General features: G+C 41.2%; 1 protein-coding gene across 2 annotated transcripts in view; it reads left to right on the forward strand.

Annotated features, from left to right (window-relative positions):
• The window catches only part of B4GALNT3 (beta-1,4-N-acetyl-galactosaminyltransferase 3), a 51,869-nt gene that overhangs the window by 15,705 nt on the left and 19,797 nt on the right, over positions 1-16,367 (forward strand). For both annotated transcript variants that reach the window (XM_075210604.1, XM_075210603.1), the window contains exons 3-5: positions 5,035-5,082; positions 10,764-10,859; positions 13,667-13,757. In XM_075210604.1, coding sequence (XP_075066705.1) covers positions 5,035-5,082; positions 10,764-10,859; positions 13,667-13,757 — 235 coding nt within the window. The remainder of the gene's footprint in view (positions 1-5,034; positions 5,083-10,763; positions 10,860-13,666; positions 13,758-16,367) is intronic.

Raw genomic sequence — 16,367 nt, forward strand, 5'->3', positions numbered from 1 at the left:
TATCAGCAATATAAAAAATATAAAAATGCAAACAATCTTAAAATATCATCCACATAGATTCTCGTAGAGACGGGGGTAGATGGACTCTTACCGTCAAAGTCTCAAATCACAAGCGCAGCAGATATATGCACAGCACAGTAACTCCTGGATAACATATCAAGCAATGCCCGCTGCACGAGAGAGATGAACCAGACTTGTGGAGTTCCCACTAGCACCGTCGGAATCGTAATCCAATTAACATACAGCTCCCATCAACCAACGCGTTTCGGCTCTCTCGGAGCCTTTGTCAAGGTATGTAGGAGGAGTCAATATCCTGGTCTTTTATATACGGACAAATGATATTCAATAAAGAAATATACAAAAAATATACAAATAATAAATAAATAATCACATCAGAAGTGAATCTCTTTAGAAGAACACAAATAAAATAATGATATTAAACAAATTTAAAATATTTAAAATTATTACAAAAAAAATTGGGCAAAGAACCAACTTGTGGTCCCCCATCCACAACTCAAGCCAGGGAACTATTGCTTAGCTTCCTTAATATAACCCATATCCATGGCCATACCACAAACCACCACAGATACAGGATCAATGAAAAAGTTTCCTAATCATCTGACAAAAACCACTTTAATTCAAAATCCTGATTGAGGCCTGTTAAAGTAATTTATAGTTTTCAAATAAGCATTGCATAGGCGATGGTATTGTGTTTCTAACGCACAATGTGATTTATTTTAGCAGATGTAAATAGTCAAAAATTCAATACATTGTCATAATATAAAGAACAGTACAGTACAGCCTATACCAAAAGATACATACATACCGCGCTCTTATTGCATGCATTCGCTGCGCATCCACGGGACCCAATAGACAGTTTATCTGCTTAGAATACTGTGTCAGAGTTGACTGAGGGCCGTGGGGGTGCAGATATTATTATATACAGTACAGTGTTACACAGTGAACAATAGAGATGACGTAGATTGTTTCTATAGGTCCAGACAAAGGGTGGCTCCAGGGTAAACAGGTCATAGGCTGATTCAATCTAAGGAATCCAAAGGTGGGGGTCGTCTCTCCAGGGGGTCTGCTCCTTTCATAGCCAGCATCATACAAAGGTTTATTCCCTAATATCAATAACTAAAGTATGCAATGTGCGATCTCTTCGCCGACTGCACCGGACAGCTGCTGATGAATAGGGGATCAATATGATATCAGGCACGACACCTTTCCTATAACCTAAACCTTTAATAACACTAAAATGTACATATAATCATAGTATTTGGTTTATTATTAGTCTATATAATATCTGCTCATAAATTACAGTGTAACGGAACCAATATGAATATGAATTATATAGATAACTAAATGCTGTAATGCGTGTGTGTGCGTGCGTATTTTACCGTGCGATCACACCACGCGCTGTGTTAGGTGGCGTACGGATCTGTGTTACGTGGCGTACGCATCGCAACCGCACGGCAAAACAGTATTAACCAATATACTTTCGTTCATCCAATTTTACAACTTTGACAGGCCTTTAGGAGACAAAGTCCCTAATTTAAAAATCCACCTCATTTCACATTTAGCTAAAAGTATAGAAGTATTCCTATGTCTCCAATTACTTTCTATCTTATCAATGGCTAAGAAAAATTTTAAACCACTAGTAGCACAATTGTGGTGACTTTTAAAATGAGCAGACACAGAGTGTTTATCATAGCCCTTCTTTATATTCCGAAGATGTTCCGACAATCTCACCTTTAATGGGCGAGTGCTGCGTCCCACATAAAAGAGGCCACACTTACATTCTAATAGATAGATTACATTTGAGGTGTTACAGCTTAAAAAAGTTTTAATAGGGTATTCATGGCCATCTACCACAAAGCTGGAAATTTTATTCTTTTGGTCTGCAAATGTTGTTTTACATGCTATACACACACCACACCTAAAAAATCCCTTGGAGACAACTCCTGATCTCTTATTCTCGCCAAGGGAACTTCTAACCAAATTATCTCTCAAATTGGGAGCTCGTCGATAGACGAATTTAGGATTATTAGGAATAACATTAGCCAAAAGCGGATCCTTTCTTAATATTCCCCAATATTTAGAGACAACTTTCTCAATCTTCCTATACTGGCAGTTATATTGTGTAACAAATGCTATCTTATTGTCTTTAACTTTACGTACTTTAGAATCTGGCTCCAACAATAAATTTCTATCCTTATCTTTCACAAACTCAATTGCTTCATCAAGTACTTTCACCTCATATCCTTTACTTAGAAATTGCTTCTTCATTTCACTTGTTTGTTGTTTCAATATGCAAGGGTCAGAGCAGTTTCTTTTTAAACGTAAAAATTGTCCTTTAGGGACATTCTCCAACCATTTAATATGGTGCCCACTTGTAGCCAAAATATAGGAATTAGAATCTGTAGGTTTCCTGTAGGTTTTAGTGCAAAGCTGATTCTCTGTAATGTAGATGTTAAGATCAAGAAAGTTCACTTCACATACACTAATATTGAATGTAAATTCAACATTAATAACATTACTATTCAGTTTTTCACAAACAGATGAAGACTAGAGAGATCGCCCTTCCAAACAAAGAAAATATCATCAATATATCTCATCCATGTCACCAGGTCCGTCCCAAGCTCCTCACCCTGCCAAATGGTGGATTCTTCCCAAAACTCCCCCCAAAAAAAATTGCGTAGCTTGGAGCGAACCTGGTGCCCATCGCAGTACCGTTACGCTGGATATAGTAGCGTCCCTCAAAAAAGAAATAGTTATTCATCAAAATTAATCGAATGCTCTCTATAATGAGATCCTTAATAGCCGTGTAATCTTCCTCTTCATCTAAAAAGTAACCAATAGCCCTCAGTCCGTCATCATGTGTGATTACTGTGTATAAAGACTTAGCATCGGCAGTTACCAAAAACCAACCTTCCTGCCATTGAATAGTCCCCAATTTTCTTAACACATCACCAGTGTCTTTGAGATAAGAAGGATTGCTTACCACTAAAGGTTGTAAATAGTGGTCCACCCACTGGGACAAATTAGATGTTAAAGATTTGGTCCCAGCCACAATTGGCCGTCCCGGAGGGTTCTCAGTATCCTTATGGATTTTGGGTAGAATATATAACACAGGGGTGTCTGGATATGTTATTGTCAAAAATTCTATAGTTTCACTATCCAGAACACCCTTTTCTCTATATCTCTCAAACATCGCATTAAGATCAGATTTCATTTTCTCAGTGGGATCATTCTTTAAAATACTATAAGTCTTGCTATCCTCCAATTGTCTTAAAACCTCAGCCACATATTTAACTCTATCCATTAAAACAATCCCGCCTCCCTTATCTGCGGGCTTGATTACTAAAAGGGGAGTCCTCTTTCAGGGATTTAAGTGCAGTTCTTTCTTTTTGGGTGAAATTGGGCGCACGATTTTTTCCTACAATAGATTCAAGTTCTTTCTGAACGAGTTTCCCAAAACAATTAATATAACAACCCCTGTTAAATACAGGGTTGAAAGTGGATTTTTTCTTGAATAGAATCTTGGGGGATGAATTACCTCCTCCCTCTATTCTGTTTAGTCCACGCAGCATTGCCCATGTATATTATGGGGATAGGAAGAGTTGGACAGCAGCCAAGCACTGTGTAATATTATAGCCACGCCCCCATGCATGCTGGTCACGCCCACTGCATATCCTGCGTTTGCCCCTGAGTTTGGCTATAGCTCTGTGCGACAGTGTGACACGACTGGCCCTGACTGACAGCACAATGGTAACTGGGAGAGTCACCCTAATTGTGCTGTAACACAATAATTGCACTATTTTGCATTGTTCTTAATTGTAATAAATATCTCAGTTTGGAACGGGGACAGCAGTGTGTCCGGGCGCGGCCCACGGGGTGCAGATACTTTACTGCGCGATATCTTTATCTTGCAGTATGAAAATAACCCCGATCATATAGAGCAAGAGAAGTTATGCTGTGTAGTGTGAGAATTAGACTCATCAAAAGTAGAAGTTATACTGTGTAGTTTGAGAATTACATATATCATAGAATAATAGAAGTTTTACTGTGCAGTGAGAGAATTACCCCGATCATATAGAACAGGGTTGTCCAACCCGCGGCCCGCGGGCCGCATGCGGCCCAGCATGCCTGTAAATGTGGCCCATCATGCCTGTAAATGTGGCCCAGCAGGAGTTTTGGTTGTGGCAAGGGGGCAGCGCTGTAAATGAAAAAAAAAATCCTGCGAAAAAAGAAAAAGATAAGCAAATACTTACCTTGTGGTCACACGGTCCCTCCCTGGTCTCCTCCTCCGTGCGGCACTCGCAGTGAATGTCGGGCGTGACGTCATCATGTCCAACATCCATTGCGGAGCGCAGCACATAGGAGTCACCCGCGCGAACTATCAGCAGCAGGGAAAAGCAAAAAACAAGAGAAGAGGATCAGAGAACAAGCCGATTAAAAGGTAAGTTAAGGGGTTTTTTTTGTTTTTTTTTTTATTATTTCAAGGGACGCTGACCAGTGCACAAACTCACCTGGTCCTGGAGCATCACGGACCTTATCTTCCTGTCTTAATGACTGCTGTATTGAAGCCCTTTATAAAATGTTGTAACAATATCACTTGATGTTTGACAGCCGTCATTAGCATGTCATTGAAGCACAGAGCAACAACAAGGAGCATTAGCAATGTTTCCTATGTTTTTTTTGGATGATCAGCTATCATTAGTGCTAGTGTATTTTATGTGCGGCCCAAAACAACTTGTCGCCTTCCAATGTGGCCCAGTGAAGCTAAAAGGTTGGACACCCCTCATATAGAACAAGAGAAGTTATACTGTGTAGTGTGAAATTACACTCATCATACAGAACAATAGAAGTTATACTGTGCAGTTGTCCTTATCTGGTGAATAACCGTTTACAATGGGGGGTGTCCTGTCAGATTGTCCCCTTATGGGTGTTGATCTTATAATTCTGACTACTGCACTCGCTCATGTTACACAACGTTATATAACATTATTCTGACCTCCTTCTTTTCCTCAGCTCCGAGAATCTGTCTCCTGGAATCTCTCTGTGCCCTGGAAACCAGAGGTACGTCACCTTATGTATCAGAGGGAAATATATATATATATATATATATATATATATATATACTGTACATACAGTGCTCCCTCTTTATAGTCCCTGTTTAAACAAAGGCCAGAAGTGATGTTATAGCGAGAGTGATGTTATAGCGAGGGTGATATATAATGGAATAAATAGATTGAATGCGCAGAATGTACCTGGCGGTGAATGTACCCTGTAGAAAGCGGGTGGTATAAAGAGGGGGCTCCCTATATTTTATATAATGTAACAGATGATGCTTTGTACCTGCTAACTGTGTCATAACAGTCCCTATCTTGTCAGAGAATCATCCAGGTGTTGCTCACTGTACACTGCCATATAAAGCGTATTCCATGACCCTTTTTACATGAACATTTGTTAGAAATCAATTAGTCTATTGAGTTCAGTCACAAGGTGGGAGATAGCGGAGCAGACAAATGTCTCCCTGATAACAATGGGTCAGGTTGTCGTATCTGCCTATCCTGTACCTGTGTCTGTCTATCCCGTTGTCTGCCATCCAGATAAAGGGGCTCAGCTCTGCTCCGCTGGGAGGAGGCTACACTTAGGTATCATTGTAAAAGCCTCCGGGTGTACTGTAATAAGGTGGAGGGGATTTCTTCTTATTAACGCTAAACTTTCTCTTTGCAGCTGGATTACCCCCCCCCCCCTCTCCATTGTGTAAATGGGTTTTGGAGATGAGTGGTGCCCCCTGTTCTAGCTCTGATTACAGACCCCCCTCCACCCATCATCCCATCCTCTCTTATCTGTACAGTATCTGGTGTCCCAGGATTAGCTCTTCCTGTCCCTGTGATTCTCATCCTACCCTCAGACAATGCCGCCTTCATCTCCCATAGGCCGTGTGCTTAGTATAAATGAATGTTTAATTATACGTTCCGGAGCTGCTTGCATTGTCATACGCAAAATCCACATTAAATATACACAAAGCTGCACAGATCCAACTGGAAATATTTGTACTTATATTATTTATGGATCCAGCAGGACCTGTGTGTTAGGCAATAATCTGTGTGCATTAGTGTGAATTAGGTATAGATCCTGGTGGTATATGGGAATTATGTATGGATCCAGTAGGCTCTAGGAGTCGTTATGTCAATTAGTCTTGGATCTGGGTGTCTGAATGAGGTACGGATCCAGCAGCATCTATGTAGATGTAGATGTAGCTGAAGATGTAGCGCTACGGAATATGTTGGCGCTATATAACTAAATGATGATGATGATGATGATGATGATGATGGTGATGATTTGTGCCAAGAAGACATGCCTCCAGCAAGATCTGGGAGGTCTTGGGTGGATTTATTGTGGATCATCATCATAGTTAAGTTATATAGCGACACCAATACCGCAGCGCTGTACAGAGAATATCTGTCAGTCACATCAGTCCCTGTCTCGTCGGAACTTAGACTCATTAGTTAACCTGGCTGTCTCACAATGTTTGGGCCAAGGGTTTATATTCCACCCAAGAGCGTAGAGTGTGTATGTTCTTCACGTGCTCTTGTGGGTCCAAAAACATCCTGCTGGACTAATTGGCTTTGGATGAAATTATCCTTAACATCATCAATATCCCAGGACGAATCCAGCTCTTTATGTGGATCAGGGTGGTTTAGTGCGGATTCAGCAAGTTCCAGATGGATTATTGAGAATTTATTGTGGATCTGGCTTTTTGTGTGATTGTATTACAGCAGTATTGAAGAGGTTGTCAAGCAGGGTCTTGAAGCAAAGAGTTATTTCGCTCAGGTGTCCTGACTAAAGGTATCAGTGGTCAGGTCAGATGGAACATCAGAATGATACATTTCAGTGTACAGGACAGTGCTTTTTATACAGATTTGGACACAGGCTATTTTTAGAATCAGGATGTAACCTGTTTACCAAAACATAGATTTGCTTGCGTTGCAAAGCTAACAATATTTACACTTATCTGTTATATTTTACAAATTCAGTGGTCCTGCATCTTGTTTTTAGACAAAGGAAATCTAGTAGCAAGGTCTTAATTAACCCTTCCTGTCTTCAAATGGCCTCACACATCAAAAGGCCTGATTACCATGAGACCTTTTATTCCAACAGTTGCAGAATACACATTCCCAAAGAAAGATAAAAACCTCAAACAAATCATTTCTCCACATCACAATACACAGCAGACTTTCTAAACAAAGGCTCATTGTATCAGATATATACATAAAAAATAAGGTATTTCCTTTAGCAAGGGTAAAACAGAAAAGCGAGTTTTCTACCCTGGTCTCAGAAATAGCAATTCCCCATCTCAAAATATACACAATATCAAAAGTAAATGCATTGGCAATTATATAAATAAGCGCCCTGCGCTATTTCCTTTAAATAAATTTATACCATAAGTTATTTATACGTGATCCAGTCACAGTATGTAAACCCATAATGCCACAGACCAGCGGCATAACTAAAATTCCCTGTGTGGGGGCCATCCAGTAATGTGGGGCCCCTCTTACATCCCCCCCACCACCATGATCCCTAACAGCACCATCGCTCATCGAAGTCTGTCCCCTTATCTCCTGATATCTCTTATCTATCGTCCTTTTTTTCTCCCCTCTGTGTGTCTGAGAATGCTGGAACTTGTAGTTCAAAAAACATCTGTACGAGGTTTAAATCCTCCTAATACTTCATTCAGAGGTCTCCAAATCTCAGGTATCTCCATCAAACACTGGAAATACTTCCAGATTAGGCAACTCACCGTCAGGTAGCCTGTGACTCACAAGGGCTATCACCGGCTGGTTTATATCCCACGCCGGGGATGCACAACATTTCGGGGGGGGACCTTGGATCTCAATGGATCTTGCAAGGTACGAGTAATTACTCCAGAAATGTCCTAGGTAATAGCATTAAATCCTATATGGAAAGCCCGGCGTCCTCTCTTATGATCAGTGTTAAATAGATATCTTTTCAGATGTATCTATAGATTTGTTGAAGAATACTTTTTAGAGCAGCCACTTAGACCCTGCAAGATCCATTTAGAATGGAAGTGTTTGAGCTGATCCAAATAGCCATCATGCGATACAGGAATTAAGTATATATATATAGTGAGACATCATTTTGTCTTGTCTGTGACTATAGAGGCTGCCCCATTATAAGAACGTGGTTGAAGAATAATCAGTAAACGACAATTTGAAACATTCTATAACACGGACACATTTGGTAACCATGTCTATACATAATATATTTTAGATTGTAAGACACCTTTAGAAAATCCCTTCTGACATCACAAAGTACAGACCCACTGTGTGTATATTAGCGCAGCGAGTGGATCGTTTAATTGAAGACCCATATAGTGGTTATTTATTATTTCATTATTCGCTCCGATGTTTAAAATATTGTCATATCCAGGGTATTTTTTGAACCCCCTACTTAATTATATAATATAAAAACCAGGATATGTAAGGAGTTCAACAGCAGTGGCTTGAATCATTAAGAGACGCATACTGGGCGCAATGAGCGTTTGTTTTAAAACGCACGTAAATCGGATATCTGTACGCCAGAATTCAGCAAGGAGCGGATGTGAAGATCCGTCTGGTGGTGAATACGGGTCTAGGTCCAGTGGCGCACGCAGGGGGGGTTTCTGAGTCTCCAGAACCCACCCCCCCTGCGCTAACTAAGTGGCCGCTATAGCTGCACTGTCCTATACAGCAGCCGCGGCGCTGTCAAAGAAGCGTCCGCGGCGGTGCTGTAGTGTATACAACACTGCCGCGGATGCTTCTTAGACAGCGCCGCGGCTGCTGTATAGGACAGCGCTGAAGAAACGGAGCTGCTGCGCATGCGCAGCAGCTCTCGCGGGGGGTGTTTGGTTTTTTGGGGTCGGGGGGGAAACCCCCCCCCGACAATCCTCTGTTCGCCCCTGAGGTCTCATCTGCTCTGACAGACACTGTAGGATACATCCAGTACAGATCAGGAATATACAATCACAAAATAGCGCACAGAAAGAAAAACCTTTTAATTAATGTTACCTGTTATTATGAATAATAATAATAATAATAATAATAATAATAATAATAATGGGCCTGATTATTAACGAAAGTTAAGCAAAAAATTGAGTAAGTTTTCTTACTCAAGTTTTGTGGACAAAACCATGTTACAATGCAAGGTGCAAATTAGTTTATTAGTTTATTATTTTGCACATAAGATAAATACTGGCTGTTTTTCCATGTAGCACACAAATACTTGATAACTTTATTTTGACACTGCAATTGTTCTAGGACATGCCCTACCCCAAATATAAATCTGCCATCACATTTTAAAGTGAACTCTCCCTCCAGTGCAACATGGTTTTGCCTTACTTACTTTTGGTTAACTTTCCTTCATGAATCAGGCCCATAGTCATTAATGATAGAACATTCCTTTAGAGTCCTTTGCGCTCAGAGGTGAACTGAACGTTGCTGCGTTCTGTGACGTAGGGTCCGGAGCGCCGGGCGCGCGCAGAGTAATTGTGCGGATTATACACGCAAAATCGCAGTTTATGCGCATTAATGAATCAGGCCCCATAACGGCAAGTTCATAGAAATTAGTCCGCACATTGATTCCATATTACAATGAAATGTTTTTACAGTTGTGATATAAATAATATTCTTAGGTTGGTAGCTTCCTGGTATAACTATTACTATCAGGGATCACTTGATAGTCATCTTATTTATTTATTGCAGCGCAGAGCGACTGTCTGATCAGCCATTAGTATTAGGTCCTATGTAGCAGAATTTATTAGACAATGCACCTTGTTAATATTATAATTGCATCATTGTAGGTATCATCATCATCAGTGATTTATATTGAGTCACTAATTCCGCAGCGCTGTACAGAGAACTCACTCACATCAGTCCTAGCCCCATTGGGGCTTACAGTCTAAATTCCCTCTTATACACCCACACACACAGACAGACAGACAGACTAGGGTCAATTTGTTAGCAGCCAATTAACCTACCAGTATGTTTCTGGAGTGTGGGAGGAAACCAGAGCACCCGGAGGAAACCCACGCAAACACGGGGAGTACATACAAACTCCACACAGATAAGGTCATGGTTGGGAATTGAACTCATGACCCCAGTGCTGTGAGGCAGAAGTGCTAACCACTGAGCCACCATGCTGCCCGTAGTTCAACCACTTTCAGGACATATATAGGGTTACACGTTCTCTAATATGCACTTGTAGTATTAAAAGTAATATGATAAAAAGTTATTTTTATTGATGAACAATGACGGGCACAGACGATACATCGGAGTCGGGTGTGTGGGTGCCGCAGGTGACTGAACACCCCCAACATTCATTCTGTCACTCTCCCCATCTGTGCCAGGCAGAGGGGTGACCTGGCATTATTTGCATGTGATTTTGGGAGGTGTACAGGAGACGCAGGGTGTTTTATCGTCTGTCATTAATTTGATCACATAATTCCTCTATGTTATCTAATATCTTTATATTTTACTGTAGAGATAACATTGTTTTATTTATATTATAAATATATATGTTGTACGGCTGTTAGGTAAATGGAGGTTTCACCATATCTGTATTGACGTCTGGGGTTATATTGAAGATCTCTGCCTGCAACCAGACACCTCCAGTAGTGCCCCCTGCAGGCGGGGTGGGAACTGCATGCTAGCCAGGACGTACAGGATAATACTAATGTGCTCTTTGTGCTCCAGTTCTCCGGCCAGGTCAATCTCCACGTGTTTGAGGATTGGTGTGGAAGCAGCATCCAGCAGCTCCGCCGGAACCAGCACTTCCCTCTCTTCCCCCATGTGAGTACCAGCATCTAATCACCTCTCCTGAGTACCCCTCTCCTTACTCCTGTACCTCACATAACCCCATCCTAAATCATGTCCCTCTGCATAGGTACTCTCTTCACCCCAGTACTCTCACGTCAGCGGGGTACTATTAACCCTGTATAATCACTGCTATAGTGTCACATGACTGCTGTATAGTGTCACATGACTGATGTATAATCACTGCTATAGTGTCACATGACTGCTGTATAGTGTCACATGACTGATGTATAATCACAGCTATAGTGTCACATGACTGCTGTATAGTGTCACATGACTGATGTATAATCACTGCTCTAGTGTCACATGACTGCTGTATAGTGTCACATGACTGATGTATAATCACAGCTATAGTATCACATGACTGCTGTATAGTGTCACATGACTAATGTATAATCACTGCCATAGTGTCACATGACTGCTGTATAATCACTGCTCTAGTGTCACATGACTGCTGTATAGTGTCACATGACTGATGTATAATCACTGCTATAGTGTCACATGACTGCTGTATAGTGTCAGATGACTGATGTATAATCACTGCTATAGTGTCACATGACTGCTGTATAGTGTCAGATGACTGATGTATAATCACTGCTATAGTGTCACATGACTGCTGTATAGTGTCAGATGACTGATGTATAATCACTGCTATAGTGTCACATGACTGCTGTATAGTGTCACATGACTGATGTATAATCACTGCTATAGTGTCACATGACTGCTGTATAGTGTCACATGACTGATGTATAATCACTGCTATAGTGTCACATGACTGCTGTATAGTGTCACATGACTGATGTATAATCACTGCCATAGTGTCACATGACTGCTGTATAATCTATGTGAGCGCTATGTGTGTGGATGTAGGTACTTAGATCCTCTTTGCGGATACGTTCTATCCCTATCTGCTATTTTACAACCTTTAATATCAGAGACTTCATAATAAAGCTGCTCGTATCAGCCGGTTCCTGGAGAGAGAGCTCAGAACCGCGTCACAAATCCATCCCATTATCTTATTAATCCTTAATGTTGATTATTTACACTGCAGTAATTGTCTCCTGTGCAGTGTAATACTGAGTACACACTGCAGGGTCTTCAGCTGATTATTGGGCCAGTCACACGATAAACGACTGTTCGACATACTTGCCAACTTTCCCGTAATGTCTGGGAGACTCCCGGATTCCGGGTAAGTCTCCCAGATTCCCGGGAGAGTATGGCAGCCTCTTCCTAGTGAAGTGGGCAGAATTAGATCCAAAATGGTGCGATCATCATGGAATCGCGACATTTGGCCCAGCCCCCCCCCCCATCCCCGTCACCATGCTTTGGTTATGACAGATGAAGAGCACAGATCTGACGGTAAACCATGTAAAACGTGTACAGTGCACACACAGGAATCGGCTGCTGAGCGGGACTTTGGTAAAATCCTTAAAGATATCGTATTGCAAGAACTTTTCTGTAAGCTTTAAATATGGAGCAAAAGTCACATTTACAACCAATATCACAAAAGGAAATGATACAATTTGATAGCAGCAATTGCTGTACCGAGGCCAGTTTACTGCTCTGCTATAAAACCAATCAATACTCACTTATTGATGAAGCTGAGTAAAGCCCTATCTCCAGCTAATACAGGTGTTTTCACCAAAGACAGGGCGTCTCCGTATCTATTAAAGGTTCCCAGTGCCGTGGTGTTGCCGGCTGTAGCCCTCACCAGCAAATCGATTCGCCGCTGCCATCCCCTATAGTTACTGCTATCTCAGGGTGGCAACAGTACAGGATATTGAAATAAAATGCTTTATTTATTTAGTAAATTGATGGGTTTTTTTATATAGTTTTTTAAATATTTTATTTTCATTTTTTCCCCCTGACGTTCTTCCAGTTCCGCTGCGCATGTGCAGATGCGCCGAGACTGCGCGGCGAAGCAGTCAGATTATTCTTACCGCCGCCAGCTCGCAATGCCGGGGTGTCCGTGTATTACTCTGTTGCGGAGACAATGTTTTCTTGTTAAATTGAGATTATCATGGGTTTTCTATGGCTGCGATAAGAAGAGATAGAAAAGCCACGTTATTGATATATAGTAATGAGTAGGATTGATAGACATAGAAGACATATAAATGTTGTTTTATACGGCACGGCGGGAATTTCGTGGCGCCTTATAAATAAACATTATTAATGACAATACCCCCGGCCGTTGGGTGCCATTAAGTTAAAATGTAGAAATTCTGTACAATCTCTTGTGGTACTACAAGTGCCAGCATGCTCTTATAGCCCCTTAAAGATTGTGATTGACACTTTTTATTACATTGATCAAAGTGTGTCTGAGAATCTGCGTTCCCACTGATACCCATCACCTTCTCCATGTATGTGACCCTCACTGAACGAAGGACCAATACGATCAATAGATATTAGGAAGTCAATTGTTTTGTGTCTTATCAGAATTATGAATCTTATAGGATTCACGGATAATTTTTTATCACCAGTACTGATTAGCTGCTTGTAATACTCTGGAATGTCTACATCAAGGTTCTACATCAAGGTTCTACATCAAGGTTCTACATCAAGGTTTAAGGAACTTGTTAGAAGTGACGATAACCGTCAGTAAAACTGCTGGTTGTCAGTGATTTTTTTACATAGGTTTCAGTAAAATATTGGTATCTATCAGTAAATGGTCCCTTGCTGATTATTAACGGCCGGTCCCAGCCCGGAGAGAGCTGAGAAATTATATCCTTCAATGATATTAAATTCAGAGGATTGAAAGCTTCTCTGTGTTTCCTCTCTCGCAGATTCGCACGACAGTCGATAAACTGGCGATTACTCCACAATGGACCAATTATGGGCTGCGCATGTTCGGATACCTCCATCCGGCTACAGATGGTAAGTGAACCTGAGACCCCCAAATTACTGAGACCAGTATAGGGAGGTTAGTCTATATACTCTATACACTCTGTCTGTGAGCCTGTATGGTCAGCCTGCTATCCGATCGTGGACGTAGGATTGCGGCGAAGCGGTAAACAGAGGAGGTGTAAACGTCGCACCAATCTTCAGCCCCCGACCACTTTACAACCACCCATATAAATAAATGACATTTTTTATCCTAAAATGCTGCTCAGTGTAGTATCATTTAGAGCTGAGATCACTCACCAGAGTGCGGAACATCAGGACGTCCGTATTACATGCGTCACTTTTGTGCAATTGAAGTTTTTCTTTTCAAGGGCGCCTAAAATTGCGTTTGTATGAGCCACAAATTTTACACCGTGCCCCGTCCCCTTGTGCGGTCAACAGGACACTCTACGCTGTGCATGCTAAGCAGGGAAGGTGATGCCTATGTAAGTGTCATAGGGGGCAGGATCAAGGATCAGGTTCTTTGGATGGTCCAGTGTTCACCGTTCTGCCGATGCACCCTGAGGTTGGGGAGGTGCTCCCCGCATCTTGCCCAGATTCTGGTATATGGCACGGGTGCTGGTACAGGCCCAGAGGTAGGAGACATCCACCCCCAGCCAACGCGTTTCAATTCTGATAATCTTTGTCAAGGCATAAGGGGTGTTCCTAGATTCCTTCTCCTTACACCTAACCATGTATAATCCCCTTCATGTTACTTTACCAATCTTCTATATCTCACATAATTTCTAAAAAATCTAATATAATAATTTAGAATATCCAGATCTCGCTGATAATCCGTATCCACCAAAACTCTCTTGTTCTTATTGCTCTCTTTGCTCTTTATGAGTAAGCAATTCTTGGATAGTAATATCTTGGATACGGATTATTAGATTAGGGAGATAAAAGAGAAATTTGAGTTTTCTTCCCTTTCTATATACTTTATAAAGGAGGAGCACTGTACGAGTCATATTAATCTGAATGGATTATTTTTGCATAAGTAGAAAAACCGCTAAGGAGTTTGCCCCATAGATTACAGCGTAGCCAGTTGGGGCAACTCCATATGTGTTGTTTTATGGGAAGTGGAGTAATATTATTGTTATTTGTTCATTCTAGTCAATAGAGACAATGTTAAGGGAGAAAGAAAGTGACGTGTATAAAGGAACTTTTACTATGCCAACCGGTCCAAATCTTAAGGAATAGAGTACACCTGATGGCAGATTGGACACAGTTTAGGTATAAGAAGAAGGAATGTAGGAACACCTCTTATGTCTTGACAAAGATTGTCACAATTGAAACGCGTTGGTTGGGGCTGGATGTCTTTATAGGATCGCTCTATCCCCATCACATGTATATTGCATTGATGGCGATTTGAGTGTATTTTCATGTGAATCTTTACCATCTTTTCGGGCTCTTTGATTGGATGCTACATGCAAGAGGGAAGAAGTATACTCCGTGGCTCAGTAGTTAGCACTTCTCCCTCACAGCACTGGGGTCATGAGTTCAATTCCTGACCATGGTCTTATCTATGCAGAGTTTGTATGTTCTCCCCGTGTTTGCGTGGGTTTCCTCTGGGTGCTCCGGTTTCCTCCCACACTCCGAAAACATACTGGTAGGTTAATTGGCTGCTATCAAATTGACCCTAGTCTGTGTGTGTGTATATTAGGGAATTTAGACTGTAAGCTCCAATGGGGCAGGGACTGGTGTGAGTGAGTTCTCTGTACAGCGCTGTGGAATCAGTGGTGCTATATAAATAAATGGTGATGATGATGAGATGATATGCCGATTAACACTGGAAGTTTTGTAAGTGTATTTCTTTAGGGGCTGATCACGGAGGGAACCTTTTGTTGCTGATATACAATGTGTGTTTTCTTTTGCATTTGTTTAACACATGTGGTTTTGCCAGTGTTTGTTTTGTGAATCTGCACCACGATCAATGTTTTTCACATCATAATTGTTTATTACGGAGGAAAAAGATCTTGTCTTGTCGGTTGAAAGGATCATCATAGAGACTTTTATACACTCAATGTGCCAACAGAGAGACACGGAACTTAAAAAGTCTTTTGGAGAAGAGGCCACACCCCTCCTTATCAGTTTTATGTATGAACTATTGTTGAAAGTGTTCCCGTTCCACTGACTGATTAATTTGGACTAGTAGTGCCACACCTATGTTTCTAATGTAGCTTTTATATAAATAAAATATGAATATAGAGAAGTTGGAATCCCAGAACTGTGCGTTTATAACGTGTGCGCACCTTTATGTGGGAAATTGAGCTTAAATTCAGTCCAGTGGAAAAAGACCAACAAATAAGCAGTGAGAGGAACACAGCGACCCCTGCTGTTCACACCTGAGAACTTCACAGAAAAGCCGAAGGTTACAGAGTTATTACCTTCACAAACCATTTACACGGCAATCACGGGCAGATTTTCATTTTTTGGTAGAAAAATCCATCTCTGAATGCGTCATATGAGTCTGTGTATATTGTTTAGAGAGCGAAATCGAGCTTTATATGGAAAAAAAACCTAATTACTAGACGCGTTTCGGCCAGTGTAATAAAAACTCTGAAATACTTAAAGGTGATAAGGATGGTCCTGATGTCCCCTCAC

This window comes from Mixophyes fleayi, chromosome 4, assembly GCF_038048845.1.
Source record: "Mixophyes fleayi isolate aMixFle1 chromosome 4, aMixFle1.hap1, whole genome shotgun sequence".
Classification (NCBI taxonomy): domain Eukaryota; kingdom Metazoa; phylum Chordata; class Amphibia; order Anura; family Limnodynastidae; genus Mixophyes; species Mixophyes fleayi.